This window comes from Chenopodium album, chromosome 7, assembly GCF_948465745.1.
Source record: "Chenopodium album chromosome 7, dcCheAlbu1.1, whole genome shotgun sequence".
In the NCBI taxonomy this organism is placed as follows: Eukaryota; Viridiplantae; Streptophyta; class Magnoliopsida; order Caryophyllales; family Amaranthaceae; genus Chenopodium; species Chenopodium album.
The window spans coordinates 61,473,778-61,496,336 of NC_137840.1; the positions used below are offsets into that span (position 1 = coordinate 61,473,778).

The 22,559-nt window shown below is 36.1% G+C and overlaps 2 protein-coding genes across 2 annotated transcripts; one reads left to right on the plus strand and one right to left on the minus strand.

Annotated features, from left to right (window-relative positions):
• Positions 1-231: 231 nt before the first annotated feature.
• Positions 232-9,700, plus strand: LOC145639127 (uncharacterized). Its single transcript, XM_081690292.1, has 14 exons — positions 232-491; positions 684-2,148; positions 2,670-3,557; positions 3,690-4,670; positions 4,749-5,498; positions 5,608-6,393; positions 6,533-6,676; positions 6,775-7,302; positions 7,444-7,569; positions 7,656-7,832; positions 8,028-8,180; positions 8,298-8,354; positions 8,502-8,738; positions 8,913-9,700. Exons 1-14 carry the CDS (start codon positions 366-368, stop codon positions 9,386-9,388), a joined length of 6,894 nt encoding a protein of 2,297 aa, XP_081546418.1. The 5' UTR covers positions 232-365; the 3' UTR covers positions 9,389-9,700.
• A 1,498-nt stretch (positions 9,701-11,198) lies between these two features.
• Positions 11,199-18,011, minus strand: LOC145639128 (cellulose synthase A catalytic subunit 6 [UDP-forming]-like). The gene is made up of 14 exons (XM_081690293.1): positions 17,526-18,011; positions 16,929-17,124; positions 16,579-16,808; positions 16,350-16,452; positions 16,057-16,237; positions 14,990-15,256; positions 14,562-14,907; positions 14,312-14,449; positions 14,083-14,208; positions 13,786-13,998; positions 13,384-13,681; positions 12,889-13,085; positions 12,459-12,809; positions 11,199-12,342 (listed from the first exon to the last, which is right to left on the minus strand). The coding sequence occupies exons 1-14, from the start codon at positions 17,604-17,606 to the stop codon at positions 11,761-11,763; spliced, it is 3,309 nt and encodes a 1,102-aa protein (XP_081546419.1). The 5' UTR covers positions 17,607-18,011; the 3' UTR covers positions 11,199-11,760.
• Between the last annotated feature and the right edge of the window lie 4,548 nt (positions 18,012-22,559).

The following is a 22,559-nucleotide window of genomic DNA, read 5'->3' on the forward strand; positions in this document are numbered from 1 at the left end:
ATGACGAAAGCAGTTATAAATTCTCCACGTGGTCAAATCTGACAACCTCCACCTTCAATCCAGAGTATCTCAACCGTCAGATTATCTTCTACATCAAATATTTTGAAAAAAAAAAAAGAAAATAGCGGGAGAATATAACTCATTTCTCTGTTCAAAAAATTTCAAATTCATAAACTTTTTACTCGTACTTCTTTTTCTTTTTTTTTTTTTTTATAAAATAAAAACCCTTCAAATTCAAGATTCAAACTTTTACAAATTTAAATCCAGAATTCGCAGTTTTTGTTCCTCAAATTTACAATGATCGTTAATACCCACTTCAAATTACTTCTTTAAATTTCAAGAATTTCGTTTTTTTAGTCAAGTTTATGGAAAAAGATATGGATTTTCATGGGTTGAAGAGGAAAGAACTTCAATCATTGTGCAAGGAACATGGAATTCCAGCAAATTTGAAGAATGTTGAAATGGCTGACCGTCTTTCTGCACTTCTTAAGGTAAATTTCATCACTTTTTTGAAATTTTATTTCTTGAATTTTTTTTTTTCTGAATGTGTAATATGTTAAATTTGCTGATTTTGATTGTTTTAATGATTATTTTTTTTCGAATTTTCATGGGATTTTTGGGGGTTTGTAATTTTGTATATTGAACTGAAATTTGAATGATTTTGGTGGGGTTTTTGAGTACAGGAGGAAAAACCCACAAAAAGGGGGAGGTCTTGCTTAAAGAATTTGAGTGTTATTGACGAAGTTGATGAGGAATTGGCTGATAGTAAAGAACCAAAGAAGGTAAAATTTAGTCCTCAGAATGAAACATTTGTTTTTGAGAAAACTGATCCTAGAGAACTGAGGTTATTGGCTAGGAAGAGGAGGGTTTTTCAAAAACCCGAAATCGAGGAAAACCCGGGTTCAGTAGTTGGGAATGTGAGTGAATTGGGAAATGTTGATGATGTGGAGAAACCTGTTGGAAGGAATTTGAGGAGGAGGTCTGTTGTGGGTAAGCCTGATGCAGTTTTAGAACCTGAAGTTGTGGAGAAACCTGTTGGAAGGGTTTCAAGGAGGCGGCCTGTTGTGGTGAAACCTGACTTGGTGTTAGATGCCGGAGTTGTTGATGGTAATGTGGAGAAACCGGTTGGAAGGGTTTCGAGGAGTAAGTCTGTTGTGGTGAAATCTGATGTGGTTTTAGACACTGGAACTGTTGATGATAATGTTGAGAAACCGGTTGGAAGGGTTTTGAGGAAAAAGTCTGTTGTGCCGAAACCTGATGTGGTTTTAGACACTGGAACTGTTGATGATAATGTGGGGAAACCAGTTGGAAGGGTTTCGAGGAGAAAGTCTGTTGTGGTGAAACCTGATATGGTTTTAGACATTGGAACTGTTAATGATAATGTGGAGAAGCCGGTTGGAAGGGTTTCGAGGAGAAAGACTGTTGTGGTGAAACCTGATGTGGTTTTAGACACTGGAACTTTTGATGATAATGTTGGGAAACCTGTTGAAAGGATTTCAAGGAGAAAGTCTGTTGCGGTGAAGCCTGCTGCAGTAGTTGATGACGGGAACAATTTGGTTGAGAGAGGTCAGGCAAGGAGGTCAGTGAGACAAGTGCAGAAGGTTGAGACTAAAGGTCGGAAAACAGCTTTGAAGGAGCAGAAGAATGCTGAAGTATTGGAACAAGCTGTTGCTGAGAATGTGCAACAAAAGTCTCCTGAGATGGTGGCAGATGTCAAGAAAGGCCAGAGGGTAAGGAAGCCAACTGCGACTTTAAAGGCAAAGGGTGACACGGAAGGACTAGTTATGGATACAATCAAAGAAAATGTTGAGAATGATAAGAATTCAGAAATTAGAGGTTTGAAGCGGAAAGGTTTGAGAAGAAAGAACGATAATGTTGATAAGGATGTTGGTTATAAAGAAATTAAAGTGGTGAGGAGATCACGTAGGCAAGCCGGAATGTCCAAGGTTGATGCTTCAACTAGTGGCCTAATGGTAGAAGATGAAAAAGTGAATGAAGTGGAAGCTCAATATACAAATGAATCTGAAGCAACAGGCTGCAGCGCGCCTGCTACTGATGGGACTGATTATGTCCAACACGAGGAGACTATGCCAGGGAATTACGCTCATGTACAAAGCCTTTCAGAAAATAGGGAGCCAACTATAGATGGTAATTATGGCTTTCATCAACTTTTAATTAATGTCAATCAGATTGTAATTTATGATGCTAAAAAAATCTTTAGCAAATTGAACATCATGCTTACTTTTATTTTGCATATGAAATTCTTACATCTTTGTTCAAGCAATATAAGACTATGATAACTTCAACGGCAGCATGTGTAGAATTTTGTTTAGAGACTTGATCACTGTAAAGCATTTGATATGGTTTTAGACTTGCCCATCAATTATCATCTATTCTTCTTATCAGTTATTCTGTTAACTCCAGTAAACGGATGTAAATGGATGTTTATATATTAGCGTTATTGAATGTAAATGGACATTTCTATCTAGTAGCGTAATTGAATGTAAATGGTATGTTTATACATGTAAAAATATTGCATATTTCAGGATGTGAACCTATAACAAATGAAATAGTGAAAATTGTGCTTGTAATATTATGATAATCTGAACAGTGTATTGCTTGTTAATATTTTTCTTGTTTGTTTCTTAACATCTTATGTGCTGTTCTAGAGTTACGTCATGCAACTGGAAACACCACTTCTGCAGAGAAGAAAGCAGAAAATTCCGAGGAAACTACTGGATTTTCTCCCAATAGATCAGAAAAGCTGTATGTTAAAAATAATATAATGCAGTTAGAGGACTGCCCAGAAGACACAGACATCATAGACAAGGTCCATGAAGATGTAGCAAACAACGAAAGTTCAATGTTTCTAAACAGTGGCAAAGGCAGAGTTAAAAGTCGAAAGTTAGAGGACTGCCCAGAAGAAACATACATCATAGACAAGGCCCTTGAAAATGCAGTAGCAGCTGATCAGATTCCTGCAATCGATGAAAGTTCAATGTTGCAAAACTTTGATGAAGGTGGAGTTGAAAGTTCAAAGATAGAGGACTTCGCAGAAGAAACATACATCATAGACAAGGCCCTTGAAAATGCAGTAGCAGCTGATCAGATTCCTGCAAATGATGAAAGTCCAATGTTGCAAAACTGTGGTGAAGGTGGAGTTGAAAGTTCCAAGACAGAGGACTTCCCTGAAGAAACATACATCATCAATAAGGCCCTTGAAAATGTAGTAGCAGCTGATCAGACTCCTGCAAATGATGAAAGTCCAATGTTGGCAAACAGTGGCGAAGATGGAGTTGTAAGTTCAAAGTTAGATGACTGTCCAGAAGAGACCAACATCATGGACACGGCCCTTGTAAATGCAGTAGCAGCAGATCAGACTCCTGCAAACAATGAAAATTCAATATTGCAAGATAGCGGCGGTGGTGGAATTAAAAGTTCTATGCAAGCTGACAAAGTGAAGGAAAATTCTTTAAATATGATTTCTGTAGTTGACAATAACTCTTATGAAGAAATTGCATCTACAAAACCTAGCAATCTTAAAAGGCAGCTTAGTGGTAAGCTTGGCACACTTAATGCTTTCATTTGACTTGTTTAAAATCAAGACTTTATACATTGAACACTCATATGTTTCCACTGCCTTAACATATGGTTTCATGTTAATTTTTTACATTGATGTGCTGGTGTAGGTGAACCTGATTGTCACATTGCTGTGGAGCCTAGTTTTCCAAGAGGTAGTGGAGGCAGTGATACTGATGGGGTGCAACTCTCGAGCCCCTTTGGTGAATTAGAAGCTGGAAGGGACAGTAAAATTTTAGAAAGTAGTGATGGACTTGAATGTTTTAATCAGAATAGAAATGAGCATTTCATTGAACAGGAAAACACGTGTGTAGAGTCGCCACCTGAGATTGAAAATGCAGTAGAAGAAGAAATGGTTGAGCATGCAGCACCGATTCTGGAGGAACAAGAAAATGAGTGTGAACACAGTGAAGAATCCGCGTCTGAGAAAGAAAATGCAGTAGAAGATGAAGTGGTTGATCGTGCTGCAGTGATTCTGAAGGAGCAGGGAAATGAGTGTGAAGAGTCTCCATCTGAGAATGAAATTGCAGTAGAAGATAAAGTGGTAGACAATGCTGCAGTGATTTTGAAGGAACAGGAACCCGAGCTTGAAGAGTCCCCATCTCAGAATGAAAATGCAGTAGATGAAATGGTTGACTGTGCCACTGTGATTCTGAAGGAATCAGATGTTCAACCAACAGTGCAAGAGGAAGCTGCTAGTTTATGGAGTTCTTGTGACACGATTGCCACTAATGTTGAACAGGTGCCTGATATTTATTTTGACCAGCAGCAATCTTACCATCTTATGTCAGAAGAAGAGGTAGTATTGGGTCCAGAAGCTGACTTGGAAGCCAATGCCCAGTCTCCCAATGTCATGGAAGGGCTGACACTTTCTTCAAATGCATCAGCTGCAACGCTCAACAAAGGTATGGAAGAAGGCCAAGCTACTACAATAGTCATGCCATTGTGGAACCGGGGGATAGATTGCAGTAGCAGTGATGCTGAAGATTCTCATTTGAATCATTCATTAAAAAAGAATGACAGTGAGGCTAGGACAAAGTCATCTTCGACTATGAACATTTCTTCATTGTACCTACTATCACAAGTTGATGGTATGCCCATTCTTAGTTAAATATCACTTTTTACATGTTAAATCATGTGTTGAAGGTAGCTGTTTTCATGCTTTACAGGTGGCGTCGGAGATTTTTCTAGTTCAATGAAAAAGGGAGAAGAGAGCTGCAACGAGACATCAAGAGGCGTTATTGGTTGTTTAGAAAACAGCATTAAGGCGAACAACTTAGCTAAAGAAGACAAGGCTGTATTTGTTGAACAAGTAGATGAGATGAAAATTGGGTTAGAAGCTGTTAAGGATGACTATGTGACCAACCCCAATGATAGCAAGGAACTGAAGTCTGAGATGGCTGTTAGTGCTACAAAACAGGATACTATTGTTTTGTACGATGGAGAAGAAACTCCTGTTTCTATCCATGAGAGGAAGCGGTTTCAGGTAGCACATGAAGGAAACTTATGCTCAGATGCTTTTGGCAGCATCAGTAATAATGCATCTGAATGCATATCAGTATCTGACAAAACCAAGTGCTTAAAACAAAGTTCTGTGGATGCTGCTGAAGGCAGGGACACTGGTGATGGGGAAATCAAGAATAACAGTGTAAATCCTTTGAATGTAGAGGATAGAGAAAGAGAAATGTCCGAGACATCATGTACCAGAAATGTTGTATCATGCTTTGATGTTGGAAGTGTCTTCACTGAGGTGTCTGAGCAGTGTGAGCACAACCCAGAAGTTGATACTGTTGCCGTTGTTGACGAGCATGAATTTCACTTGAAACATGATGATAAAAGTGCTGTTTTGAATAGTACCCCACAGAAGGATATTCTATTCCGATTGGAAAAGCTATGTGATAATTATTTTTTTCCATTAAGTGAGAATTCTCGAACTCTTGATTTATGTATCTACTTTTTCCATTTGTTGAATTTTGTATGTTGAATAATCTTTTGTTTCTGACTAGTGCCTGTCTTCATTCTGCGCAGGTGACCTCACCAGTCCTTCAGGTTCAAGGGCAGTAGAGACACCAAGCAGGGATTTAACATGCTTTACTAATGACAGGAACGTTGATGTAGATGAGTATGACAAGTACTCATCTGCTAAACAAAAAGAAGGGGCCAGCTTTTCAAATGAGCCTAAGTTACAGCACTTGTTTTCTGGACATTATTCAGACACTGTCACCAAGGATACATGCAGCAAGGACCAGGAGTCTGAGTGTGCTGCTTGGAATACAGAAGATTTGCTTGCTTTGGGTGGTGAAGTAGAAGAACCAGTATCTGACCCAACCAAGGATTTAGAGCTTATTACTGTTGAGGATGCCGAAGACAAAGATGATGTTGATGTTATTCTCCATGGGTATAACAACGGTGCAGTAGAATATACTGTATCTGACCCAACCAAAGATTTGGAGCTTATGGTTGCTAAGGATGCTGAAAACACAGATGATGATATTAATTTTCATGGAGATACCAATGGTGAGCCTGCAGAGACATCAAATAATGAAATTGCAACAGTTGGCGGTGACTTGAAAAGTAGCAGCAATGAAATATCTGAGAATAGTCTGGTTAAAGAGATGGCTGATCCTGTGAGTGCGCTCCAACTAAGAGACAATAAATCAAGTGCTGATTTGAAAATTAACCATTTCAGTAGTCCGGCAAAGCCAATGAAAATTCAAACACCTGAAGTTTTGCTTGCCCAAAATTCCAGCCATTTTGCAACACAAGAGAAATCCAACCTCAAACTCAATGTTGACAAGTATACTGCTCAAACATGTGAGAAGATTGGGTCTCTATAGTATATTTGAAGTACCTGTGGAATGAGTTTACATGTTTGCCGTGTTATGTCATTGTGAACATAATGCTGTATAATATATGACTGATCATTGACCCTTTTTTTTTTTTTTTTTTTCAGCCAATTCCTTAGGTTCAGTTGAAAAGGAAGAAACAGGATGTACTAAGGAAGCAGAAGATTTGAGCATATGTGGAAATGAGACTCCGGGAACTACTATTTACGAAAAGCTTGATGAAGCTCTTGAACAAGAATTTTGCCTACAAAGTAATTGGCAGCATACTTTTTCTTGAACTTTTGACCTTATTATCTTCATTTAAAAAGGCTCTAACTTATTTTCTGAAATTTTCCTTTAATCTATGTAGCTATGTCTGTTGGTTCAATCAAGAAGAATTTTGAGTATTTTTCTCAAGCATCAGGATCTTTTGAGGGATCAGCAAAAGAATGTAAAAACATCCGTGAAAAGGAAAGTTTGAAAAGTAACAATGAAACTGATTTTGTTGAAGCTGTAGAAAGAGGAATTGCCATGCAAAACAGTTTGGACATGTCAGAGAAAGGCAAAAGTGATGTTGGGGAAGAAATGATGGAGGTTTGCTCAATGGTTGAGCTCAACCCAGTACACAATGTTGGGAATGGGGAGGATGCAAGAAGTAGTAACGGATATCTTGAAATGGCTGAAAAAAGTCATAGCCCAAAGAGAAAGTTTGAGACTTTTTCACTGACAGATGCAGCTTCAGTGTTGGACAATGATGCAGGAACAATAGCAGTATCTTGCACTCCTCTTAACAAAACGAGTACCTGTCATTCTTCTGATGCTTATGCGGCAACAAGTGAAACTGCATCATACTCTTTGCAATCATCACAGAACAAATGCAACAACTCTCTTCAAAATGGTCAGTCTTTGAAGGCAGCTGCTTCTTTTGCTCAATGTTTTATAGAATGATACGACACATGTCAAACTAACAATCTTACACTGAACTTTTGAGCAGTCTTCAATATTCTAGACATTCTTATAATAATAGTTCTTATTGCAGCTTGTGTTAATGATATGGAAGAATTGCATTCAGGTGAAACCATGCTTTGTAAAGATGATCAAGATAATACATGTCAATTACATTCAGGTGATACCATGCTTTGTAAAGATGATCAAGATACTACAGGTCAGTTGCATTCAGCTTTTCTCTATATAATACGATCATTCAGCTCTTCTTGTCTTTTGTCTCATGCTCTTATTCAACATACACAGTAAATTCAAGTGACATGATGAAGACTGATGCAGAGAATTCAGATGTCTTGCCGCCCGAATTGGCAACGCCTGCTAAACTATCATCACTAGCTTCGACTACTGAGATGCATAATGGGCCAAAAAGCATAGCTGGAAAAGATCTGGGTGAATATGCTAGTACAACAGAAGAGTTGCAAGGTTTGATCAGCTGTCCATTTTCAGTTGTCAATTTTGTTTGCATGAGTTCTGTATATAAGTTGCTTTCAAAAGGCTTAGTGCAGCAACAGAAAAGGAAGGAGCGAGGGGGGTGGATTGAGAAATCAAAATGAAGTACTACCAAATAAAATGTATTCTCTGGCAGGCTTTATGATAATTGGTGTATTCATGGTGCAGGAAGTTGCTTGTTTGGACAAGAAATTATTAATCAAGAGCATGTGGATCATGTAGCGTTGGAGGTGTCTATCAATTCAGAAAGCTCGCCTTGTGGCATCTATTTGACAAATTCTGATCCAGAGCACAATGTCCATAGAGAAAATATTAGTCCAGGTAACCTTAAACGCCTCAACAATTCTCCTTTCCACAACTTGTTAAAACTGTTGACTTCAAAAATGCGTAGACTTAAATTTACACTTTCAGTGGTTCTAATTTTGACTGTTACTGCAGCTCAAGAACTGGATTCTGCAAAATTTACAGAAGTTAGAGATGCTCTAGATGATAGATGTTAGTCCCTTGTAATTATCATTTTAGTCATGTGATACCAATATGCCAACTTATGAACGTAATATATGGATGTTATAAGTTATCATCTATAATTATATTGGTGTAATTTTCTCTAATTTTTCTCAACTGTTTGTCACATTGAAACAGGTTGCTCAGCGGATAGAGAGGCTAACATAAGCTCCCTTACACCGCCAATGATTAACACAACAAATTCAGCATCTCTGATTGCTAGGCATGAAGTCCTTGAAGGCACCAGCAACCAAAAGTTTGTCAATGCTTATAATGTACATGAGATGGCACAGGAAGTTCCGAGTACTTTTACACTGCTCAATCAAGAAAATGATGAGGGGTACAGTAGAGGAAATTCTGATCCAAATTTAGAAGGTAAAGATCAACCTCAGGAACAATTTTATTAAAAGGATGTAAATTACTTGCAATCACGAGTCACATTTCTAAAAAAATCCAAAGACTCAAACACTCATAACTTACGCAGAGGCTTTATAACAATGTGGGATACATTTATTTACTTATTTGAATTCATTCTTTTGTATGATGCAGAAACTGAAGGTATGATGTCCAGAAATGAATCATTTGTGTTCACTGATACAGAAATTGATATGTTCTGGGATGAGATAGAAAAAGAAGAGGCCAGCAAGCTGCAAACAGAAGTTTCAGATGTCACATTCTCCGTGAACGAGTACGACTCTGCAATTGTAGAAAAACATCAGCCTGCTGTTGGAGTTGACAGTGATCCTGGTGAACAGAAACTTCAGGAAGTTAACGAGAGAGAAAAAAGGGGTGACAGTGCTGATCAAGTTGGTGATGAGCAGAACTGCATAAATTCTCAGGAAAACGAGAATTCTATGATCAGGAGAAAGAACACCCGAAGCATACTAATACATGGAACTCCCAAAAAGCATCCCCCTTTCATGCATGATATGAAGGAGAATGCAGCAGCTCCCAAAAGGCTTCAAATGGTTGGTGCAACAGCTGTAAAACCCCGAAGGAAGGCATTGGGAGATGTCAGGAAGTAGTTTCAGATTTCCTGCATGCTATCAGGGTTTTTAGAGTGTGGCATGTGGAGGATGTTAACTTAACATATACACAACCTGTTTGGATAGTACTTTTGCATCTCTCATGCATATAAACTAGTTTGTAAATTGAAGTTATTTAGTTAGTCATTTGATGAAGCATTACTCGTTAATGCAATTGCTTTGTAATCGTTTGGAATGGGATGAAGAACATACTGGTCATATCATCCTATGTTAAAACTTGTTGCTGAATAGTGGTTTCTAGGTTGTAATTTTTGTTTGCAGATTTGTAGATTAACAAATTTCGAATTTGAACTTGTGACTTCAGTTTATTTTTTTCTGCATTAAATGTGTATGATTTTCGCGTCAAAGCATTTTCCTTTACACTTGAAAATCGTAAAAAGTTAAGAAATTATCAAATTATAAACACTAATTACACTGATTTACGTGTGTTTTTGTCATGAATTCCTAATTTTATATAATTTCTAAATTGTATTTAATGCTTAATATAGCATTACCCTTATTAAAATATGGTAATTGATACTTGGACAGTTGATTATATTTCTGGTTAGGAAGATTCATCATTTTGAATTATTAAATGCATGACTAATCAATCACTTAGCATTAATCACTATAGCAAAAATTTAATTACCAAAATGTATGTTGAGGACACAGAACACAGCAAGTTAAGCTGAATATCTGATATCTTGTCCATCTGTCCTAAAACAGATTACTGACAAAATCTTAATTCATTGAATTCATATAAATTGATAGTACCATACCAGTTTCTTGGTAGTTGAGAAAACAATATATCCTTCAATGCTACTTTATACACTACTAGACTTGGACAATGTCTTAAATTGATAAAGATAACTTTTAAAGCAGTAGTTGCCGCGCCAATTTGAATCAAGTAATCGATTCCGTCCGGAAACAATAGCCATTCTATTAGTCGTTCTCACTTTGACTTTGACACTAATCACAAGTTTCACTTCGACCAAAAATTCACTATAGTATACTATTGGATATGACTCGATGTGTATTTTTAGAGATAAATATGAGACGACAATGGTCAATATTTTTATATGGGTTGGTAAAAATGCAAGTCAAAGTGAAACAACTAAAACTACAAAGATTATGCCATTTCTTAAATTAAACAAGAGACAATAACAATAAGACAATTAGCATAAAGATTGAAGGTCCTTATTTAGAAATGTTCTTGTATACATCAATGCATGTTATAGTTGAGATAAACGAGTAAATTATTAGTTGAGATTGTTGGTTAATAATTGGGATAAAAAGGAGAGATTAAATATAGTACCAAGATTGTGTTTATAGAATTGAGCAAAAATATTCAATACTCATTTATAGCTACAATTTTCGGGATTAACCATCATCAATAACACTATAGCCTACAGTTGCAACACATGTTTTCGTTTAATGTATTTGCAATGAAACATCTTTACAAGTTACGTACAATTCTTGCTTGCTTACAGTAGACTTGATTAAAGAGGCTGGACCATTACTTGATTTCTTTGCCTAGCTTAGCATCACTTCATCAGAGATACTCCTCCGTCTGAATATAATAGTCACATTTCTCGTTTTAATTACCATTAATGTGAGTATAAATTCTGAACAGAGGGAACGCAATGTTTTGATTATTTTCAGAAATGACCGCAATACATATAGAAAAAGAAAGAAAAGGACTATTCTAGGATCACTAGTAACAACTGAAAATCAAACTTTAAGAAACGGAAGGAGTATCGAAAAATGAGACAAGAAATATAGCAATAGTTATTGTAGCTTAGACATTAAGTAAGAACACTAGAACCACTTTATTGATATACTAATCCAAAAATAAGAATAAGAGTAATATGCTTTTCAACTTCACAAGTCTAAAAGAACCAAAAAAATTGTTCCTTAAGTAACCACAAAACTACAGAGTGACACAACATTTGAAGTCCCTTATTACTAAGGGGGGCCCTTATAAATTATGAATAGCAACTTAAAAAAAATTTAAAATTTAAAAAAAAAAAAACAAAAAAAACAACTCCTTTATGTTCATGGGGATTACAGAAATGCCCTGAATTCCATAATCCCCTAACTTTGACGCACAATTAACGACGTGTATCAAAAGAATGAATAAACATTTTTTTCCTGACAACAAATTTTTTTCTATGTGTCAGCTGCCAACTTTATCTACACAACACAAACCCAACTGTGATAATTTTTATCCTTCGATTCGATGATCGCGTTCGAGCCCTCAACGTAGTTGTAGTAGCTCTTGCGGTTTCTGCGATAAATTTCACGGCTTAAATACCTTGGTTTCGTTTTTCTACACAAAATTCTTCATAAACCCATCAAAAATGTTTGCTGTACTAATCACAATCCAACCCACAGACTTCAAGCACAATACCGCCTTTGGCTGTGAACGGGTTTATTCTGACCCACAGTAGGGAGAAAATGGACGCGAGCAGAATGGACCAGACGATGATAATGGTGGGGAGACGGTCTTGCTTTCCCATCATACCCTTGAGGAAGGGGTAAAGATGCATGATCACCCACATGGCGAAGAAGAGCCTACCGAACAGGGGACCCCATGACTCGTATCCGTTGTTAATGGCATCTGAAATCCCGACTATAACTCCGATGATGTTAATGATGAGCAACGTCATGGGTGGGATCAAGAGGGAAGTCCACTTGAACAAGTAAAGGTCGGAAAATTCTCCATCGTCTGCTGCTTTTGACGTGACAGTAAAGTTGGTGTTCACACCAGCAAGAACCTTTAGGAGACCTTGGAAGAGGGCAAATAGATGGGAAGATACACCTCCAATAACCCAAAACTGTTCATTCCTCCACCAGTCGTCGATTTGTACATGTCCCCATTGCATTTCGAGGACACTTGTAACCGCAATGGAAATAAAGAGCCCCATAAACAAAATACTGGCGTAACTGCTGATCTGTAGATCACAACATAACAATCAAACATTAGACTATCAGAATCAAACAGCCAACACAAAGTAACAAGGTATGACAAAATAAAAATTACTCGAAACAAAGCAAGAGTGGAAATTACCTCAGGAACAATAAACTTTCCGGTGAGCAGACAGACAGCAGGAAGAGTACAGTAGACAAGCAGTGGGATTGATGTCAATGGGTACACAACAGAAGCAATATAAGAAAATCGCTCCAATGGTTTGAGACCACTGTTATAACCATACCAAATGGGGCAATGTCTACTCAACAAAATCTCAACGGATCCCAAAGCCCAACGAAGAACTTGATGGAGACGATCAGAAAGATTAATGGGAGCAGACCCTTTAAATGCAGGTCTTTTAGGCATGCAGTAAACTGACCTCCAGCCATGGCAATGCATTTTAAATCCAGTCAAGATATCTTCTGTAACTGAACCATAAATCCAACCAACCTGAATTCAAGAAAACGTGGTCAGAGACAAACTTATGCAAACATTTTCCAGGAAATAGAAATTGAAAATACAGCTTTACCTCTTTTCCCCATTCGGTTTTATCCTCGTACCCACAGCTGATGACATGAATAGCTTCCTTCAATAGTGATGCTTCGCTTACACCATGAGGCATTCCACCTTCCTCCATGAGAGTTGAAGCTATAAAGACTGGTGACTGACCAAATTTCTTCTCGAATTTTACTTGGGGCATAAGAGCAGACTTCTCATTATCGATTCCTGCAAATGCATAGTCAGACTCAGAACAGTGAGATCTCAGTAGAATGAAAGAAAAAATAGAAGTAACTGCTAAGTATCGGAGGATTTTGTCAGAGTTAATTGCTTAAGCTTATGGAATACTTCCTCCATCCTAAACTAAGCAAAAAGAAAAGAACTATTATAGCATCATTACAATCAATTTTCATTGAAAATCCAAACAATTTCAATATGAAGTTTGCATTTTGAACAGAAACCTTGCCAATATTTAGAAGTTCATAGAATGATATACAATACACAGGTAGTGTTAATGTTTACATACCTTCAATTCCTTCCTCAATGTTTTCAAGAGCGTGTATTTGTGTGGATGAATCCTTGTTCTTGGACTTCTTTTTACTGTCCTTTTGCTTGTCATTACCCTTGTTCTTTGATTTTCTGTTTTTCTTTCGGGATCCAAAGCAGCAGCAGCAGAAGCACCATTTTGGCCAACAATTACAGGTCTTGCCTGGGGCCTTCTTTTGTTTTGGGGCATCATACCCATAAAGTGCCTGCCTTCTGAAAACACAACCTGTTCCGACGTAAATTGGTCCTTGAATACCATCCAAACCTTTCATGTTGATCTGTTGAGATAGGAAAAAGAGATCAGTCATCATTTACTTTTAAACACAACATAATAGGCAACCATTTTTGTAAGGCGAGGTTATCAGATGAGGATGTTACTTACATCAAAGAAGACAACATTACGATTGGAGTATCGATCGTGTCTATCAATACCATCAAATCTCTGAGGAAACTGGACATAACATATTTTCTTTCCTGATATGGGATCCATCAAGAAGCACATGGCTTCACGAAGAGCCTTACTGTTGTTGATGTAGTGATCACAATCGACATTAAGTAGATATGGTGCATTTGACAAAACTGCTGAAACTCTTATCTGTAGTAGATAGTAAATGATTAGGTAAAATACATTATCCTAATATCAGAACCAAAACAATTTCAGAATGAGAGAGGGACTCACCAAAGAATTCATAGCACCAGCTTTTTTGTGATGATCAAATCCAGGCCTCTTCTCACGAGAAACATAAACCAGTTTAGGCAGCTCGTTACCATCCAAGTCACGGACACCATTTTGGCCAAGGAACACCTGTTAGACACATAAGATATGTCAACAATGAGGAAGGGAGTTTAAACACTTGGAAAAAAAAAAAAAAAGGGCAACAAGTCAAGCAACCATGTCCCCCCATTACCTGTATCATTCCAGGATGATCCCTAACATTGTTTCCAGGCCATGGGGTTCCATCTTGCATGGTCCAACCCTCTTCAGGAACTTTCACTGCCATGGAAACCAATCCATTTATCCGAATTTTGAACTCTTCATAGTCTCTCTGAAAGGAAAAAAAAAATCAGCACACAAAATAAACATCATGAGATACTGACAAATAAGAATAGATGTCAATGCACTCATGAAAAAAGCATGCTATGCCACAATCTACCAACCTTCATGGCACGACGTTCCCTGACAAAGGCAGGATGCACTTTATCTTTCAGGTAATCAACCTTCTGAGAGAAATACCATTCAGGAGCACGAGGTTCGATTTGGTACTTCTTGCAAAATGGAACCCATTTTCTTGCAAACTCAGAGGTCTCAGAAAGGGCTTCAAAGGTAAGCATGGCTGCACCATCATCAGAGACATAGCAAGAAACCTTGTCCACTGGGTAATCGGCAGCAAGGATAGAAAGAACAGTGTTTGCTGTGATCAGTGGAGGTTCCTTCAAAGGGTCGACAGTTGACACAAATATATCAACTGGAGCTAGCTCAGATGGTTTGCCTTCCTTCTCATACCTAATTACATTTTTATTTTTCAGTTCAGTACAAAATTGGTTGCAGAATAGGAGAAATGACGGGATAGGGTAAAGAGAAATACCTTAGTGAAAGCCTGTCAAGATAAGTTTCTCGTTCAATGGGCTGCCATTTCGGAAACTGATCCAAAATCCACGACACAGCAAACCAAATCTCACAAATGACTGACAACAGCCACAGGGCAAATGCATCATGCACAGGGTGCAGAATTCTATAGTGAAAGAAGAGCCCAAGAACAACCATACGAAGAACAATAACTATCCTGTAGGGATTGATCCTGCTTGATGAAATTGGTAGTTTTCTCGACAGTGGCTGCCTTCCTTCATCCATCCTTCAGAAACAGAAACAAAGAAGACCGTTGTTAGAATTTGTAAAGGCCATGAGCTAATGTGAAATGTCTGCATATGCATGCATAATGTACTTTCCAACTTCCATTGCATAATAAGCTAGCAGTACATCTTGCATGTCTAATAGGGTCAGGTAATGCTATAAATATGAATGACACACGAAGGAGGTCAAATTACACACGTAAATCCCACTAGAACAAAAAACGGCAACTGGAAAAAGTACATCTCAAAGACATACTAGTCAACAAACACTTAATAATAATTGGGGCAGTGGACTCATTAGTGAATTATTTCACACAAAAAGCATTAAAAAAATCTGATCATATTGTTTTAATTTGCAAAATCAATTCTGTTGCAAAAGGGAAAAAAAAAAAGTGAATTCACTCCCACATTGCTGAATACGACAGATGTTAACACCCTAGATCCATTAAGTTCTGAATTTTTTAACTCTCTAAAAAGTGCCCTTCAGTCTTTCACTATTTCTAACACATAAGCATTATTAATTAACTAATGATGCTTTAATGATCGTTTATGTTTAACTTCACCTAGAATAATAGCTCTTTCAAGTTAGTAATGGAATCAAGCATATGATAACCTATAAGTAGCTGAATGCAGCAAACTACATGAAAATCAGGAACAGATACTAGCAATTGTTCAAACTCAAACAAACACCAAAGCAATTTGGACAGTTAATGCCATAATTCAAAAGCTTTGAATTCTAGATCAACATCAAAATCACTTTCTTAAATCCACTTAAGTCTCAAATCAAGCTGCGAAAACCTACTTAGGCAAATCGGGGTCCTCAGGTTCCCCTCCATCATAGCTTCCATCCTCTCCTTGATGCTTAACCATTTGAAGCTTGTCATTCTGCCTTCTTTTCCACTCTTCCATCCTATCTTTCCAAGCAACACTTCCATATCCATAAACAGCTAGATCTTTCTTGGGGTCCATTGGTCTAGGCGGCACTGAAGTTCATCGGAAAAAAGCATGATCAGCAAATTATTCCACATAGTTTTCAATTCAATTCAATTCAATTATACATTATGCACAAATTTTCAACCCCCCAAAGGAACTTACAGGACATTGCAGAATCAGGAAATGGTACAGGATGGACCTTCTTCCCACGGCTCATAAACGGTGGGACTATCAAAGCATGCCTGTCGGGCGAAATCCCAGGATCCTTCATTACAAAAGAGAAACAGAAAGTTAAATCACATCACAATCAACACTGATAACAATTGAGCTTAAATTACACACAGATCATATCTAATTACAAGAAAATTCAGAATTCTAAGATCAATTATACCTCTTGCCCGAAAGTCAAGAGAAGCTGTTCGTTAGAATGAGCAGCTGGATCCAATTCCGCCGGTGTTGAAAGCCCGGAAGCATTGGAAGGAGCCCGGCCAACATTAAGCCGGGAAGAAAAAATCGCTTCAGCAATGTGCTGAGGGTCATTGTCCTTGTGCGCGTATCTAAGTTCGTTTTCAATATCATCAAGGTCATCCTCATCTTCATCACCCTCAACTCTTGCACTCCCTATTACAAAATTTACAATTCCATCAGCACATCTGACTACCGACATTAAAGACAGCACGAAATCGAATCCAATCAACTGAATTACGAATCACAACAACAACAAAAGGCGAAATTAGCTACCTTTGATTCGCTTGTAGCGGGTTTTGCATTGAGGACACGATTGATTCCCTTCGCCTCGCTCATACTCATAGCAAGCTCTACACACTGGAAAAGCACACTCATTGCAAGCAACAAATGGTTCACTATTTCCATCACATTCTATCTCATCTCCACAAATCTGACAAAGTTGCCCACTCAATTCTTTCACAGAAGTCACCTGTAATCATGATTTTTACACAATCAGACCAAAATTCAATCAAACAAAAATTAATCAATAGATCTAAGTACCCACCAAAATCCAGCAAAAAACAAGCTAAATTTCCCACAATTTCTGGGTCAAATATTGTTACAAGCTCAATAAACAATACATTTTATCAAAAAAGTAACAAATCTACCAGCTAAATGGCAAAAAATTCAGAAAAAAACAGCCAAACACAGCCTGTAATAGTGTTCAATTAACCCAACCCACAAAATTACCACTCCAAAGATACAGTCATGAACTGGAATCAGCTCAATTAGCATCAAACGCGGCCGAATTAAATATAACAAATGTTATTCCATTATTACAAGCAACACCCATTATTCTAAATCAAATCGGATTTGCGAAGAACCACTTACTCTGCCAATATCATCAGCATTGATAAGAACGAACTCGTTCCGGTTGTGAGAACCAGCCACCAGCCGTCCATTGGTAGCCATTTTAAGTTTCAGACCCCCGAAAATCCGAGAAATGAATCAATCAGGGGGTCAGAATATTGAAAAACCCAGATTTAGTTCTTGAGAAATCGAACCCCCATTAAAAATAACGACACGAATTAACAAATTACGTGAAACTATATATACGAGATTCGGTTTGTTTTTGGTGTTGTTCTTTGTTTGTGTACCGACCACACAAACAAAACAACACTACTCTTCTCACTCTTTCTTCTTTTTCTCTCTCTTCTTCTGTAAAACAATAATCATTCACAAGCAACAACACAACAACTCCACATTAAAGTAAGGGAAGAAGAAGAGGAGAGGAGAAGAGTGTAGAGAGAGAAAGTGAAGAGAGAGAAAGAGAGTGAAAGATGTGAGATGGAGAAATAATACAGAAAAACAAGAAATGCCCACAATATAATATCAACAAAAAAAATAAATAATTATACCTAACAAATTAAAAAATCAAAAAAAAAAAAAAAAAAAAAAAAAAAAAAAGTGGGTTTTTTTTGTTTTAATTAAATTAATTTAACCCACCTGTAAAAATAAAAATGGAGGAAAATTGATGGAAAAAGGAGGATTAATGGGGTTTTAGAGAGAGAAAAAGAAGGGTTTTTAGAGAGAGAAAGGGAGTGAGTTAAGGTAAAAATGAAAATTAAAAATAAAAATGTAAGAAGAAGAAGAAAAGGGTTTGATAATTCAACGCGTAAGCCAGAAGTTAGAGAGAGAAAGAGCGACCGACAGACAGATTAGAGGAGAGAGAAAGTTGGGGTTTTGGTTGTTTTTCTTCTTTCATTTCCATGTGCAAAAAATTTAAATTAATTATTTATTTTAGAGAGAGAAAGTGAAAGGAAAGTGAAGTGGGCTTGTGTAAGATCTAACACTGTCTATCACTATGTTTGATTATTCAATACAGAATTATTATTATTGGGTTTATTTTTATACTCACTTATCAATCATTATATTCCACTTTCAACTAGGATGAATATTAATATGTTTTTTATTTATTTATTTATGTTGTGTGATGTAAATAAATTGAGTGTTGGTGAAATGAATTACTTGGTAAAAAAAGAGGGTAAAGTTGAAACATGTGATTTTTTTTTTTTAAAGTTTAATTTTTGAGATATAATAATTATTAGGCTGGTTAAAAACTTGTTTGATCTGGTTGGATATGAAATCTTGAAATCTCATGCATGATTATGACAGTATTAATAATATATTTGTTATTCATTATGTTAGCTGAAATCTGAAATTACCTAAACTTGAGATGTCATACAATATTTTCAAAAATAAAATTTGAGATGTGAGGTTTTTTCAAAGCCAAATTATGATATATCTTTATTCGGTTGGTTAAAAGTTACTCAATCCGGAAGGAACTGAAATCTTAGAAGATTATGACAGCATTGACATTACATTTCACACTCATTATGTAAGCTGGAATTACCTAAGCTTGAGAAGCCATACAAAAATAAAATTTATCCTAATACTCCCAACTTGATCGCTTAAATCGACACTTCTTAGGCAAAAATTAAATAGAGTTAACTGCGAATTTATAAAGCCATTATAAATTGGTACTCATATAATTAAAAAAAAAAAAAAAGTCAAAACTTGAAAATTTAAATTGATTGACCAAAATTTGATCCAACCAATTTGTTCAACCATTACAGTATATATACACGTAATTATTAATTCAACATTTAAAATATCTCTAGAAGAAGTTACAATTGTACAAAGTAATAAAAAATGTCTAGAGTTTCGAAAAAGAAAAAGAAAAATAAATCAAGGGGAATTGAAATTAATTATTAGCCAAAAAAAATAAAAAAAAATATACAAGTAACATATTGACCATGGAAGACCAAATAAAATATTAGGGAGTAGTAGTTAGTTAATAAATGGAAAAAATGAAATAAAAAGAATTAAATACTGTATTTTTTTTAAGGGTGGGACCTAAATGCGGAGGTTGGTGGAGGAAAATGGTGGGGGCCACTTATACCCCACCGGAAGAAGGAGGGAGGCGTCGGTGGTAGTAAAAATAAACAAGGGGTAAAATAGTAATTTAAATGTCTTATTCATAAAAACCCTGGTAAAATGGGACCCGACCCATGTTAGGAAAATGGGTTAAAATAAAAAATGGGTATTGAAAATATTGAGTTTCTCTCTCTAAAATAAAATTAAAAAAAATAAAAAAAAAACTAAAAGGCAGCTGTATTCACGGTAGTAAGAGTGGGGACCAGTGGAGTATGTCTGAGTCAGAGAGTTAAGTGGTGTTGTCAAAGGAGAGAGAAAATGAGAAAGTGAAAGAGAGAGTTTTAGACTTTAGACGAAGATGAAGAAGGAGAAGTGTAGTAAGGGTTAAGTTTGTTTTAACTCTTCACTTTACCTGCTCGTGCAAAATCTTGTTAGCCCAACTTCATATTTTTGGTCCAATTTATTGCAAAATCTCTTGTTTTGTCTTATAAAATGTCTATACTCATCTCTTCGCTTTTTTTTTTTTTTTTTTTTTTTTTAGGAATCATAAATTTTTATATGTGTTTGATCAATTGGTCACATTATGTGATCGGCTTTACTTATTTTAAGGTTACTTGTTAAGGGTTACTTGTTCAGGGGTTACTCGTTCGATCAGGGATTACTCATTCGGCCATGGGCTATTTTCACAGGGGTTACTTGATCGATCAGGGGTTACCCTCACACACAAAACACGCTAATCGATTTAGTAGCCTAAGAATAAGTAACTCTTGACCGATTGATGAGTAATCCCTAAATAAGTAACCTCAGCTCGGCGAAAACTTGCTAACCAATTGAGTAACCCTAGAATAAGTAACCTTTAACTGAATAAGGGGATGTTCACTTCAACTTAATTTCAGTTCAGTTTGGCTCCAATCAGTTCAGTTTAGTTCAGTTAATTCAGTTCAGTTCAAGCTCAGCTCCAAATTTCCTTCTCTCAAAAATATTCATTTCAGCTCTATTTAGTTTAGTTCAGTTCAGTATAGTTTAGCTAAACTCCAATAAGTTAAGTTCGGCTTAATTCAATGAATGTGAACAGGCCCTAAGTAACCTCGGGTAGGCGGCCACACAAAAAAAGCATTGTGAATCTCTATGATATTGCTAAATTTAAATTATTTTACTGAATTTATATTATTTTTGCTAAACTAATATATTTTTAATTGATTAAAATTTACTCCATTATTTTTAATAATTCTCTATAATATATGCTTTCTATAATTACTAATTTTTACGGAATAAACTTATTTTTTTACTAAATTGGACTTAATTCTGCTTAAATTAACTTATTTTTACTGAATTGTAATTAATTTTACTAAATATTATTTGAATAAGACAAGGAGAACAACGCCTTAACTCACCTTATTTTTGCTTATATAATCTAATCTCAACTTATTTTATTTTTTGTATAGTCGGCTTATTTTATTTGATTAGCCTTATATGTATGCTAATCTACAATATAAAGAATATCAATTGTGTTCTTATTAGATTCGCATTAATGGTCTTCAAAAAAAAAAAAAAAAAAAGATTCGCATTAATGTGTATGATAGAGTATAAAACATATTCATGGGCCTTAACCATCAGCTTAAACTTTTGGTTGAGTTGGTCCTTTAACATGGTATCGGAGCTAGCGTGACATAAAGGTCACGGATTCGAATCTCATTTACCCTCCACTTTCAAGTGGAATAAATATTAAGCGTGTATTTTACAAATATATCATTTTAATTTTTTTTAATGAAGGAATCAAAGTTATTGATAAAGTATATATATGAACCGATTCTAGTCTTTAACCATTGATTCAAGTTTTTGGTTAAATTAGACCTACTATTTCCCGTCTTTCAAAGTGGTACAATATATTCAACGTTGGGTATGATGGGGACAATGTTGCATCCACACTTTAAACCTAACGGATTTTCATGTGATAGGGATGTGAGTCTACATAAATCAATCTTGGGTTTCAATCATCAGCTTAAGATTAGAAAATACATACAGATGTATATTAATACAGGATGTCCTATCTACAACGCAAGTTTAGGAAACTATAAAGAGTGTGCTTGTATAGGTAGGATTTAGTATTAGTTGCATATGCTTCTTAGTGCTTATTTGGCCGATAAAAGAAACCTTGTACCTAAAACACATAATAATTTCATAAAAGTAAGAAATGTAGAGTTATTAAGCTAGCAAAAATAAAGAAAATTGAATTTTATTTTGATTGTTTTATTTCTAATAATTTAACAAATTGAAGTGTAGATAATTTGTGCTAGGATATGTAGAACTAGATCGGAAGTAAAGGAATGTTCTAATTTACTGAACTGAACTGAATATTTATGAGAGAAGGAAATTGGGAACTGTACTTAACTGCACTAAACTGATTGGAGCTGAACTAAACTGAAAATAAGCTGAAGAGAACAAGCCCTAAGTGGCCATTGACCACCTTCACAAGGCTACAAGGCCATAACTACTAGGGCTGAGCAAAACTACCCGAAAAACTGAAAACCCGAAAATCCGTTCCGTTACCGTTCCGAAAATTAGGGTACCCAATCCGATAACCATACGGTTCGGGTACCCATTCCGATAATTTGTTATCGGGTATGGTTATTGGGTATCATTTTAAAATTAACGGTTACCCGTTCCGAACCGATAAGCAATTTTTTGTTTTTTATCCTACTAAAATCTATATTTTCCAAAATCTAAACTTTTTCTTTACTTCATAATCACTATATAATATTAATGATTAGTAATATAATTAATAATTTGGTCAAGATCATGTTGTATTGTTGTTAATTAGTGTTAAAATTTTATCATAATAAATAATTTATTAAGTTTAATTATCACTATTGGATACTTTATTGGGTACCCAATAACCGTTCCGAAAATCCGGGTACCCGAACTTATCGGTTCGGTTTATAGATATCACTTTTAGTGATATTGGTTATCGGGTACCCGAACCGTTAA

Excerpts from the sequence above, each read along its gene's own strand:
- LOC145639128 (XM_081690293.1), bottom strand. The coding sequence starts at position 17,606 with ATGGCTACCAATGGACGGCTGGTGGCTGGTTCTCACAACCGGAACGAG. Across the intron at positions 13,682-13,785 it reads GTAATGTTGTCTTCTTTGAT|ATCAACATGAAAGGTTTGGA; the intron begins GTAAGTAACATC and ends CTATCTCAACAG. Across the intron at positions 12,810-12,888 it reads AAACCGAATGGGGAAAAGAG|GTTGGTTGGATTTATGGTTC; the intron begins GTAAAGCTGTAT and ends TCTTGAATTCAG.
- LOC145639127 (XM_081690292.1), top strand. The coding sequence starts at position 366 with ATGGAAAAAGATATGGATTTTCATGGGTTGAAGAGGAAAGAACTTCAA. Across the intron at positions 492-683 it reads GTCTTTCTGCACTTCTTAAG|GAGGAAAAACCCACAAAAAG; the intron begins GTAAATTTCATC and ends TTTTGAGTACAG. Across the intron at positions 5,499-5,607 it reads TAATTATTTTTTTCCATTAA|GTGACCTCACCAGTCCTTCA; the intron begins GTGAGAATTCTC and ends CATTCTGCGCAG.